Here is a 13,176-nt window from a genome sequence, read left to right on the forward strand (position 1 = left end):
CCAACATCACCCCCAAACAAGCCCCTGGAGAGCACGATATCTCCGTACGCAAACCCACTCTTGTCGACGTGACCGTGGACTGGGAACAGGGAGTCGGAGTCGCTGCACAGATCTCAATGATCTGGACCCTGTACTCGGTGAATGGGACAATGGCGGTGAAGGTTAACTGAACAGGGTCCACTGTGAAGGCTGCAGAGGTAGCTGTTGACTGAGTGGTTGTGCTAAGGATGACTGGAAGAGTGCTGCTTGTGCTCCCCAGAACGGTGGTTGGCAATGGCGACGTCGTCATCATCCCGTCCGAGCTGGTGGTCGTGGTGGTACGTACGGGATCGATTGAAGGGCCATCAGTCGGCGCTCCAGAAAAAGTCGGATCCGGCTGCGGCGTCGCAAATATCTGCCCATCAGGGCCGAGGATAAGCAACGCCGAATCTTGGACATCTGTGTAACAGCCGCTGTTAACGCAAGCCTTCGAATGCACCACATACGCATTGCCTATGGTGTTGGCTGTATAAGGGCGGGTTCGTGGAAATAGGGAAGCTTACTTCCTTCTTCGTCCGCAAAAAGCGTACCAGAAACATCTGAATACTGCGTGCACAATCCAGGCGCCCCATCACTTGGCCCATTGAACGTTATCCCCAAGCAGGATCCTGGCGTATTGGCGCGGTTGTAATCGACACAGGTGCTAATGCAGGAGCTGAAGTTGGCCACATTTTCCTGCGATAGGATGTCCCCGTTGTAATTTGTGGAACATTGGAGTTGCCATGTGTAGTTTCGGGGTGTGACATAGAAGTAGCCATCAAAATCATCGCATTTCGGGACAGTCGTGATAGGAGGTGGTGATTGTCGCAACTCAAGCTACCGGTCGTCAGCGCCGCCCAGGACTCGAGCTTAGCTTCACATCTATGTACATACCATCGATGCATCCTTCCAATGTTTGCCTTCACCAGCAGGGGCAGGTAGCGCTCTGGTTAGATGGCTTGACTTGGAAACACCATATCGGCCCACGTGAATAGTGGCGGAGGCAGGACGGCCGCGGGCTAGCAGGGTCGAAACAAGGACGGCGATGAGGAGCTGCATCTTCGACGACGATGAAGAAAGAGGAAGAGAAGGCGATCTCGTCTTGCGACACGTTTGGAGAACGATTTCATGTTGTTTCTGCACGTCCCTGCATTCATGTCAGCATTGGAATGTGGTTCTGTTCGATGGCGTACCTACACATATCAGGCAGCCCTCCGGCCACTGTCAAACTCAATGACTGTGATCATAATTGCGAGATTTCTGCAGTCCCAAAAGATGATACCCAGCTGAAGGACTGAAAAGGTCAGGTGCATGCCGCTGTCTATGTGCGTGGATAGCGCTCCAGGCAATGCGAGATAGACAGTGTTTGTCAGAGACAAGCTGCCTGGCGGCTTTGAATAGCCTCAAGCGACCTGGTATACAACATCTCCATTCTGGGGCTTGACCAGAAGTCCCGTCAATATACGGTATTGACCGTGGCAGAAAGCCTTTTCAGGTGCATCCACACGAATTATGACAGACGAAACGACCAGAAGCAGAGAATGAGAGGACGAGCGTCCGTCGTGGAGAAGTACTCTCTAGAAATCAGCCTCGCCTGCTGGACGGTCCAGGCGCAGAGACTAGAAGTAGTAGCAGCAGACAGCCGGGCCCAAGCAACCGGGATCCCACTTTGCACATTGTGGCTGGGCCTAAGGTCATAGGAGCCTTGTCAAGTGTCCAATCGCGCAACATGAATCACCACTGACCCTCCACTTCGGCACTCTTTGTCCGTTGCGAAACAGCAAGGAAATCTCAGCCTCTCTAGCTGTGCCATCAACGATCCGTCGAGTCACCTTCCCTACAGGCCCACCGGTGGACCTGTATTGTAGCAAAACACAGAGTTTTTAAATCTCTGTTCGGCCGCGTCAGCCTGGAGATCGTGGAGAGTAAAAAGCAGCATATAGCTACCTACCTCGCTCCACCCTGTAGGCAGAATGACAGGGGATTTTGGCTGCCTCAAGATCCGTCGCTGGCGGACCGGCTGTTCCAGTACCGCGACACAGCCTTCCGCGCTGTCTCATTCTGATATTCGGATCGTGCTCTGTAGTGGTTGAAGACGGCGAACTCGAGGTCGTTCATGACATAAGTATTTGGTTGCGCCTGGATGTTACGCCATATCTGTGAGAGGGCGCGCTCCAGTATTCGAAGGACTTGAGGATCAATGCGACCGGTTGGACTGTTCTGCGCAATATGCAAGGCTTGTCTGACTGTCATCTCCACTGTCCGGGACATATCTTGAATACTTCAAAGACTTTGCGATGGGGAAAAGGTGACCTTGCACCGGTCAGGGAGAAGGTATCTATTCCCAGTGGATAGGGTGAGGATGCATTGCAGGGGAAGAAGGTGTCCTTCGCGGCGCTTTTCAAGACCGAGGAACAGCCTCGTAGATGAGAAGCAGCCAGCAGGTTCAGACAGCTGGCCGGTGACAAGATGGCCGTGCGAGGAAAGCAAGGAGAGCAAGCCTTTCTGGTAAAACGAACGATATGGAGGCCCGACCGATGTGCAGTGTATCATGGACTCAAATGGCCTCCGCCATGTTAAACGAAGCAAGTAGGTGACTTCTGCAGTGGAGAGCTTTGACCTCAGCCCTCATCCTCCAAGCCCCAGGTATACACAGTGGGCTTGCTGGCAAGAGAATTGTTGTACGCACACCTGAGTCTGGTTCTCCGAAACGCTGTTCGTCGAGAACATGACCTACATAGTCTTCCTGTCACACCTTGGGTTAGCTGTGAGCGTTCCCGGCTGCACCCTCGGGAGTTGGTGCATCCAATCTGCTGAGGCGCCAACCGTGACCGGCTGTCATTCGTCGCGCCCGGCTTCCTGTGAGGTTGGGTAGTAATAGTCTAGTACGGTTAGGCTGTCCAGGCAGCTAGCATTGGGCTTGGGGACGCAATGATGCGGCTGGTTCAATACGGGAATGCAAGAGGGATGCTGACAATGTCAAATGAAGGTAGTTTGCATACCATGAGAGTCGGTACGCCCGTTAGAAGAGAAGTCAACTCTGGTCCACCTTTGGCAGCGGGCTGACGCGATGTGACCGTTCCCAGATGATTGAGGTTTAGCAGCACGAGAGCGGTGGACCAACACTCAGCGCCGGGCGTGTTGGTGCAGGCTACCCTCTGGGGTCCGTACTCGAGCGGTTTGGCCCCTTGCCAGTCCAGGACTTGTGTGCTTGCGTTCCAGTTGATGAGCAAATGCATCTAATGCACAAGCACTAGAGGCCGTTGGTCTCGTGAGTTGTGATTGATATCGATCCAGGAGACTAAGGGACCCACTTCCAGTGCGTCCGACTATCGCGTTCGCTCCGCGACCATGCGAAAGGGAGGGCATCCTGTTCTTTGGGCGACGGTGGGGGAAAGGCCCAATAGCACAACCGGGATGATGCTCGTCACACCCGATTCTGCCATTAGCCGAACCGGCCCGAATAGAGTTTCATGGCGCCAGATGCCAGATATCATCCGAGCCAGGCGTGGAGTATCCAGGAAACTGATGCTCCCTCATCCTACACTGCGCAAGATCTTCCTTGTTTCGGACTTCTTCTTCCGTCCAGGGAGTCGGTGACTCTCAAAGACTCTATATCAAGGGTCCACCAGAAGCGAGAATAGGTAGGTAGTCTTCCATTCACAACCTTGCGCGCCTCCGAGCATTGATACCCGGGAGTGTCCTCCATGCGTCGGGACTGTGCAGTGAGCTGCAATTTCTAGGCCTGGGAGGTGTGTCTGTGAGCTCAAGACCAGCATATCCTTGGCCCGGGTACCGAATCTGAAGCCAACGAAAGAGAGCTAGAGATGTACATCCTCTGTTTTCACCAAGGAAATGTGACATGATGGAACGCTAGATTGCTAAAATTCTTTCATTCGACTAAGCGAGGAGACGATAATCATCGAGCAGACAACGCAGAGCTATGGTCTCTTGAATCTCGAGCGTACGGCTCGATCAGATCAGAATTGCGATACTTTGACTGGGTGCGCGAGGAGCGGGCCGCCCAGTGCGGCTTGGGCTTTGCGTCTAAGCGATTGAAAATGCTTTTTGTTGTACGTATGTTCGTTTCTTAGGAGCATATTGCTGGTCTGAAGACCTCTCGTTGGGCCACCTGTTTCCGGGAAAGGGACATGCGCCTGTGTTGAGATGCTGACAAACAGTTACCCTTGTGCATGGCTCCATCAACATATACGCCGTGGGCGAATCCACTGTACGAAAGCCCCCGAAATATGCATTGAGAGAATGACATTGCAGGGCATTGCATCGCGCCGTTGACTTGAAGGGTCGCTTTTGTTCACCAAATGCAGTCTCTTAGCTTCATCGAACAGCTGCCGGGCCCTCGTGCCAAGGCTGAGTGTGGTAGGAGAAGCCACCCAAGTGAACAGAGACATTTCGGGACCTGATTATGCAGCTGGGGCCATTACATCGGCAAGCCTGTATTGGAGAGACAGGAGCAGGGGAGCGCTGGCACTGCTGGCATCAAAGAGTGGTGTGATAGTCGGTGTTGTGTCATCCCTTTTGCCTTCGACGTCGTCATTAACTCGTTCATCATAGGCTCCTCAGTTGGGAAATGGGCCGTGATATCCGTTGTCCTGAACGGGACGCTGCGCAGAGCTTGGGCAGGTGTGCATCACAGTGGTAGGGACAAGGCAGGCCAACTCTGCTTGGCTAATTACCTGAACGCTCTGCTACCATTTGCTGTATTGGGGCAGATATGGGGAGCACTGCGGGTATCCAGCAGTGAGGAATTTGAGAGTCACACCCAGATACGAAGGGGCCAGCATCGCAAAATATGAAACAGTGTCAATATCAATGCAGTGCGATGTGAACCCTGAACAAAATGACCGGCATTTGATCGTCCTGGGTAAAGTTCCAGGAAGACATGGTGCAGCTTGAATGCACAGCTGAAAGGGGGCGACCCGTGTAGGAAACGCCTGTGTCTGTCGTTCAGCTGCATGACTCAAAAGGACGATAGCATTTGAGCGCTTGGAAGGACGCGAGCAAGGCCAGCCTAAGCTGGTACGTCCTCGTCGATCCTCGATCTCTATGGCCAAACAGCATCAAGAGATGAGTGTATGTTGGTGATCAGCTCTCTATCAGCAATCACCCTTGCTACCGGCGCAGCAATAATCCATGCCAGAACGACCTCCGGAGTACTTAGTACCGTTTCCGCGTCGGTGGAGTTGTGTCCAGTAGAGAGTTCGCGTAAGAGTGGAATAATGATGTACTGCCCGTCACCGGGTCAGTCACACATGTCCATCACCAGGTGGGGAGCTGTGGTAGAGACTCCGAGAGGCACGTTGAATCCCACATGCCGCGAGCAATCGTATCGTACAGATTACCACTGTCTCATAATGGCGTTTGGAGCAACCACTGTAGATCCAGCGGGTCGTTTCCCCTGGCCCTTGGTATTCGGCTCAGAGTCTGGGGCGAGCTGAATGGGGTTGAGTCTGGCACCCTCCATTGCATTTCAACGGGCGTGAACAGGGGTTCTCCATGTTCTTTCCCATTGCCCTCGACATCACCAAACAAATAGAACCAGCTGCCTCGTTGGAGGTCGAATATGAGTGCTACGCGTGACCAGCGTCGGTAATCCGACTACTCTTCTCGACCTAGTGCTGGTGGAGGACTGAGGTGTCAATTCCTGAACCGTTGCAAGTATCAGCCTCTTCCACGATCTGTTTTCGAACAAGGGTGAGAAGCGAGGGGCAGCGGCATGGTGTCCCGGATCGAGTTCCCTCCACTTACAGGGTGGGCCATTGCGCGTCTGGAGATTAATGTGCTCACAACTGATCCCTCGATGATCGCTACTCCACGGATTTATGGACTCGACCGGACCGCGACTCGACCGGACGGTACTTACTTCCCCAAAAACGTGCCACATGGTATCCCATTACCCTCTTCCCCCGTACAGGCCCGAGGTCGTGGGAAATGGCTTAAGAAGTATGGCTTCTGGCTGTTGAGGTGCAAAGTCAAATCTCAGGAACCGTCTAGAACGTGGCAATGGACAAGGCCGGCTCCGGGAAAAGTCGGCTCTATTCTTCTGGCATTCAGTGTCGAGATGGAAAACACCAAGCAGTGGCAACAAGGACGACGGAAGTTCCGTCGGAAACGGGACATGGCTCCTTTGGCGGAGCGTCACACGTTGTGATGGTATACCGTAGGACCAAATGATGCGACTTCCCAATCAGACAATTGTCCCGCCACTTGACCACGCCATACAGGAGTCCATGCCATCAGAACGATTTGACATCCCTGTCCACCAGCACCCGCACCAAGCGAAGCACAACCAACGGCAGACCTTGCATTCTCGGGAGCGATCCTTTCAAGTTTAGCAAGGTCTGGTCTCTGCCACTGCATGCGAAGACAATCGATCGTTTGGGACACCCAAACTCTATTGCCCGGTCGATGACGATGCGCTGAATATGTCTTGATCCTTGCAAACCCCGACAGCGGTGCCTTGACGGGACTTTTGTCCATGGTCACACTGCAATGAACTATCTGTGTCCTTGTGCGTTGTGTTTGTTCGCCCGCACATAGACTTTGTGGCAACGAGCCAATCGCGAAGCAAGCTGGCCGGAGGACATAGTAGTCGACCCAAAGCAGGGCCCTGTTATCGTTGATGCCTGCTTCCTTGACCCAGCTTGCACCAAGAGTTGTTGACAGGTTGCGAAGGCCATTTGCGCAGATCACTCCAGCCATGGGAAGTTCTCCTCGCATGAGAGGCACCTCTCAGATGCATCTCATGCGGTCATGTCCGGAACTTCCACTGTGGGAACGGATGCTGTCAAGCTATCATAGGGTAGCTTAAGCCACCGTGCAACAAAAGCTTCGATGTCCCGTCCATACCTAGGTACCTGCTAGGTGGGTACGTAGGTAGGTATGTAGTTAGGTAGGAGACACGTTCCGTGAGGTGACAAGGTGGTTTGGCGCTACCTGTCACGAACTTGAAAGCTCTTGAAAACTAGCGCTGTTAGTAGTAGGAGCGTGAGCACGTTTATCTGCAAGAATAACACTGCAGGTGCCTACCTAAGACAGGTAGGTAAGGTAGGTACCTACCTAGGTAGGTACGTGGGTCGTTTCTTGAGGCGAGGTTTCCAGGATTACTAGCGTGGAGGATAGTCGTACTAGGTAAGCTAGTATTATAACTGTGACAGATCCTTGACAGTTTAACGTGGGTTATCTTAACCTAGACTGGCAGATCCCCGCTAGATGCAACTGCTGGGACGATGTTGGGGTCAGATGCCTGTGGGTTTGCCGGGCCGAGATAGCATGAGGAACTACGTACTAGTAGTAACACTGAAGCTTTTTTCTCTGGATTAGCTGAAAAGTCCCAGAACTGAACAAGAGATACAAATTACCTAGTCCTCCCCCACCAGGTTACCTGTCCTTCACTGAACGTGCCTCTCCACACGACATTACTGTAGTGCCACAGGAATAACAACTCCGAAGAATATAGTTGGCCTGCCAGGAGCACGCCAATGACGCGGGTGCTTCATGAATGGCTGACGAGGCTGCAGCATCCGAAAAATGTTGAGCACCTTGGTCCATAATGTCTTGCATCCAGGGAAATGAGCCAGTCGTTGTGACCGGCGTAACTTCCTTTGACGGCGATAGTATCTTGCGCCTCGTTCCAGCTCTTAGGGCTCGATAGCCATTCAAGTTCCCCATGAGCACTGGAAAAGTAATTCCACTGTTGAGAAGTGGCAATGTGGAAACATGGTGGCCTGATTTCGTGTGCACCCAGGTCCCAGTCTATCCATGAGCCGACTGGACACCATCGTTTCTGGCAATAGTCCCGTCTTGAAAGGAGGTCATGGCAGCGTGTGGGTTGTTCAGAAATTCGATAGCTGACTGTGATGCTGCGGCGGTGGAAGGAGTGGTCGTCCGAAATAAGGAGAAAAGTAGAAGTCGGGTCGATCTACCTCTCCAATAAAGGATCTGCGTGGTGGAGCAGAACGCTGCCACAACCGTTGATTCGTCCGGGCAACGATCCTGACGCATTCACATGCTAGTACCTCAGGGAAGCAAGTTGATGACGAGATCACATGATGGATCGGGTAAACCTAGGTAGGTTGGTAACGTATATATACTATCAAAGCTTGAGCAGCTCGGATCCGATGTGAAGCCGTCAAGCTGGAATTGCACAGAGGAACTTGAAGTCCAACAGCGAGCAAGTGGCCCTTGCCATTACATTGTAAGGTAACTGGAAGGTACTATTTGGTACGTACCTGACCTAATTACGGTTTTACGGAACTAGGTACCGTACCTCAGTCGCTACTACCTACCTATGGTAGTAGTACCTGGGGCACTATTGTTGGTGGGTCCTGGTGGTGAGTCGATCTCCAAGCGAGCCAGATAATCAATCAACCACCGTCGGAAAAAACACCAGCAACAACAGTAGAGAAGCCTGGAAACCTGGACTGTTCTATCATCTTTGTAATTGGTGCGGATTGTGGTACCAGCCTCACGGTACGTACCTAGAAGCACCACAGTTCTACTGCTTTTCTTTGCTAGGGCGGCTCCAGGCTTTTGCAAGCACACCAGCGTGGTACCTAACTTATCTAGATGCCTTAGGTATATAGTAGGTACCTAGTTAAGTGGGCGGATGGGTGGCTGGGTAGATTCATATGGATCATTATGGGACAAACATTCACCTAAGGCAGGTACGTACTGCGCACGCATACGTATCTAATGTAGGTAGTTCACCTCAATGGGAAATTATTTACCTAATAAGGGAAGTACTCGCAAGGGCTTTAGCAATAGAGCATTCGAGTCTCGTCCGAATGTCCCCGTCTTGGTTTATTAGAGCCCCTTCAACTCTTTGCGGGCCTGCAGTCTTCGCAACCTTGCTGGTTTTTTGTCGTCCTCAGTTAGCTTTCTTTACACACCAGTTGGCGTCAAGCTCTGGAGCAGTCCTACGCCTCATTGCCGCTCCCTTTGCAGGTCCTCTTTATTGTTCGCCTAGAACTGAGTCGTCTGCTCAAACACTGTCGAAAACATCCTGGGAGTGCGACTCTCATAGACCCGAGTCACATATAGAGTTCGTACACCGTGGCCTTCTGGCTACGGGAAACTCTCACACTCCGCCTCCATGATTGCCCTCTACACCTACCTCGTCGTCCTCGTCCTGTACAAAAGCCCGTTGTCTAACATCTGCGCAGCCGGCGTCAGGTGCACCTGGTGGTCCCTCCTCGATTGCTGGCTCTGAGGCGAATCTCCCTGAAAGCCGGAACGAGCCCTGATTGCTCCTGCAGAATGCTCTCCTCCTGTCAGCATCAACATGTCATAGTACTTCATCTTCTTGATCGACTTTACTACGTTTCACCATCTTTGAGTACCGGGATCTCATCTCGATGGCTCTTAGGTGGAGGAACAGGGTTGTGGAAAGGGTGCCTGACCAAAGATACTTCTAAGATTACATATATATCATTGATGACGCGGGCCATCCGACCTGACAAGAGCTTGCGTGAGTGACGACTCCCTAGCTATCACCGCGATATACTCATTACCATGAACCTCACATACCAGCACCACCATAAAGGTGCAGTCCAGTTGCGAGCATGATCCACCCTTGAGTGAATCCAAAACTCACTCCTCACACTTACGATATGATTACTCCCGTTGGAGCATCAGACTTCGACATCCAGCCAACCGCCGAGCCTGCTACACGACCCGTTCCTACAGCGCGTTGCAACCGCTTCGCCCGCGTCGCACACCTCGTGGATAAACGATAGGTCAGGGACTATGAGAAGAGGACAAATAAAGTATCCGAGAGGAGTGCAATTTGAAGCTCAAGCCTCGTCATGGCAATCATGTCCAACCGGTACAGCTTACTGGCTGGAGAACACCGCGCTGTTGCGACATCGTCTCTGGTTCGGCTGGTTCAACCAGACCCTTCGCCATTCCATTCCATGCTCGGATGCTCGGAGCATTGCCCAGCAGAAAAGGTAGGGGCAAGGGGTTTATAAAGTGTAACGCAACTTCACCGTCAGGATCTTCAGAAACATGGGACCTTTTTGGGTGCGAGAAACATTCTGGTCAACAATCACAAAGGCACCCTTTGTTTTCCTTTTGAAACAGACCACTGATTTGTAGCCGGTGCACGAGGCAACCAGTACGAGGGCCTTGAATAGTTGATTCCTGTGGGCGATGACGGAGATCACCTAGTCCCTTTGCCGTTAGCAAGGGCGCTGCCGAGGGCGTTTCGTTAATCGAGAGGCACTCCTCGTCGAAGGATACTTCATGAAAGCTCTATTTGGCATTACAGAAAGGATTGAATAGAGCCGCGCCTCTGAACGGAGAGGATATTGAGACATACCATAACGGTTACTGCTATACCCCATGCAATACAGGGTTTGGGCGACGCAACCATCGCGTGCAAAATGGCCGGCCGGCACACGGACTCACCTTCACATGTTTGAACAATGCCACTGCAAGTCAAATGCCGCCTCGAGGACCCTAGACACTGCCAGTCTAAAACATATGCTCTGTGCTCTGGCAGAGGCGGACACCGCAGTGTTCGTTCCAAGATGAGTACACGGCAAACTGAGCCTTCTGCAGCGTTTGACTATCCCTATTCAGGGCTCAAGCTAAACTATACAGACAGTTGATGGCGACCAGTACGTTCCAGCCAAAAATGTACCGTAAGTACTGAACTATTTCAACCGAATATCGTTTCCGGAATATCTGGGCCGCCCTTGACACCATGTTCTATACGACTTTGGTCAGCCCCCTTCGATTAGCAGTGGTGGTTATATTCATGATGTATTTGGCCACAGAAGAAGATCTCTTGGGGAATTCCTACAGATGGGAACTGTTTCACCGCAGTGACCTGTTGTTGACCTTTTCAAGGACTGAGACTCAGAGACATGGGCTACGCGGGATGGCCCAGCCGTCCACCGAAGTCCGAAGAAACCCTACCTACCACGCGGCCTAGGGCAGAATATCTACGCTTCATCTACTGTCTCGGACAAAGGTTTTGCAGACGGAGGATGGGATCGTAATATCATTTTCGTGTCTGTTTATTGTGCCACTCCAGCGGGCCTGAGCTTCTTCCTCCCGCAGAGAGAGCTATCAACAGAATATTTCGGTCAGCTGGTGGTCGTGTCGTCCTTTTTGCTGTGGCAAACTTTAGAGATTGGTGTCGCATTGACTGTGTACAAATAGACGTTTCCCAGCGTAGAATCACGTCACAAGAGAGTTTACACGTCTTTGGCATACAGGTTGGGACCACGCTGTGGATGGTTCTGGAAGGGTTAAGCGTGCGGCACATTGCGTGTTAGGCTGTTTATTGACAAGCACCTAACCTGAAGTGGCCGGGATGCAATAACACTGTAGAGAGAGAACGACAGGGGCTTGATACTCAGTCAGCTGCGGTCGAGCCAACTGGACATATCACGCTTGAGGCCGCTGCAGTGCAACCACACCAGATACGCGAGATCGAGGAGTGCCTGTGCGCGCTTTCAAACTGTCAATTGTCAATCAATGGGCCGGTGACAGCTCGACTAGCTGGACGTCGATTCGGTCCATAAAGAGGGATCGTGTCTCGAGTCAAACAGAGTTCCCAGTTGAACATGCAGTGTGACCTAAAGATCGCTGGCGCCATCGCCGGGTAAGGAGATTGAAGCCGAATTGCTGTTAAAGAGCTGGCCAGTTCTTAACGGTGGCCCAGCACGAGGGAGTTGGTGTCGAAGTTCAATGGCCCAGCCACATACGGGATGCACCCGGAAGACATCCGAGGTGCCGAAGCATCTCTTTTCAAGCTGGTAATCCAGGCGTAAGGCCGCCTTTGCTTGCATCGTTTGAGAAACCATACAGGGAGTGGCCGGCCATGGCAGCTCCAGGGGCAATGCTCTGCCGTATTGTGCCAAGACCTGTAACAGGGAGGAGCATACCTCACGCGGGTGGCACAACGAGGCTAGAACCTCAACTTCTCATGTCCCTTCGCCTCATGGTCCGTTTCATCTATGCCGTGTCACCACAGGTATCAGAGCACATCGCGCTATGAGGATTCCCACTCGGGATTTTGGGAAGAAGCACCGTATCTAATGCTTTGCATTGGTCCATGACTCGAGACTCGCCACTGCTCTTAGTTCCCATCGGGCGTCAGCAATCCATCGTGAAACTCGAGATGGTCTACTATTTCAAGTCCACTGCGGTTGACCCCCCTGCCTTTATTTATGTGGGAAAAGATAAAGTGGAAAGTATGTTTTCGCCGAGGACACCACGAGCTATTGGTTCTGACCGAAGGGCAGACGAGGATTTGATCAAATTCGGCTGGGACGAAGATGTTTGGTACGAGGTCTCCCAACCCACGTAGACAGAAGCTTTCGACTCATGTTGTTTTTTTGCACAGGGTATTTCGGTGGACTGGCTCCGATCGCTTCGTTTGCTGATGCTTGTTAGTTTCATGTGGACAATCATTCAAGTGCACATGTGTACCTCCGACTGAAACCCGGCGATTCGTGGACATCTATTGCCCCAGCTCTCTTGGAGGATTGCGCCCAGCTGACAAAAGCAAACTCCATTGAAGGTAAGCTCCGCATGGGAACAGGGAACGATTATTGTGGTTACTAGCATGCATGCGCTGCAGGCAACAAGAAAGACAATGTCACAATCATCTACACACCATGGTCGAACCTCAGAAAGGATGCCTCCATGGCCACAGGCCAAGTCTCTTTCCATGACCCCAAGAAGGTCAAGAAAGTTCATGTTGCCGTACGTCAGAACACCATCGTCAACCGGCTAAACAAGACCAAGGTGGAAAAGTTCCCCGATCTACAGGCCGAGAGAGAAGCGGACCTCAGGGAGAAGCGGAAAGCCGAGCGAATCCAGCGTGAGCAGCAGAAGGCAAAAGAACGGGAGGAGAGAATGCACCGGGAAGAACTGAGATGGCAGAAAGACCATGCTTACGACGACATAATGCGGGAGGAGGAGATGGTGAGCAATCAAGACCAAGACTCCAGGTTCTTCGAGGACGATTTCATGTGATGGAGAAGCACAGAAAAACAAGAGTGCAAGGCAGTATACTCTGTACTCACCCTTTGTGATGGTCGATATCTGCGAAATCCAATGCGCAGTCTTTTTCTGGCGAAACCAACGTGGGTGATTGAATCAGGGGTATCGTCTGTGCCT

At 52.1% G+C, this 13,176-nt stretch overlaps 2 protein-coding genes across 2 annotated transcripts; one reads left to right on the forward strand and one right to left on the reverse strand.

Moving 5' to 3' along the window:
- Window positions 1-2,013: 2,013 nt before the first annotated feature.
- On the reverse strand, window positions 2,014-2,289 carry A1O1_05759 (uncharacterized protein; the record flags this gene model as incomplete). The annotated part of the gene is made up of 1 exon (XM_007726643.1): window positions 2,014-2,289. The coding sequence occupies one exon, from the start codon at window positions 2,287-2,289 to the stop codon at window positions 2,014-2,016; it is 276 nt and encodes a 91-aa protein (XP_007724833.1).
- Window positions 2,290-12,172: 9,883 nt separating this feature from the next.
- Window positions 12,173-13,032, forward strand: A1O1_05760 (uncharacterized protein; the record flags this gene model as incomplete). The annotated part of the gene is made up of 4 exons (XM_007726644.1): window positions 12,173-12,245; window positions 12,297-12,343; window positions 12,448-12,574; window positions 12,635-13,032. The coding sequence occupies 4 exons, from the start codon at window positions 12,173-12,175 to the stop codon at window positions 13,030-13,032; spliced, it is 645 nt and encodes a 214-aa protein (XP_007724834.1).
- Between the last annotated feature and the right edge of the window lie 144 nt (window positions 13,033-13,176).

This window comes from Capronia coronata (assembly GCF_000585585.1).
Source record: "Capronia coronata CBS 617.96 chromosome Unknown acBCG-supercont1.5, whole genome shotgun sequence".
NCBI classification, from domain to species: Eukaryota; Fungi; Ascomycota; class Eurotiomycetes; order Chaetothyriales; family Herpotrichiellaceae; genus Capronia; species Capronia coronata.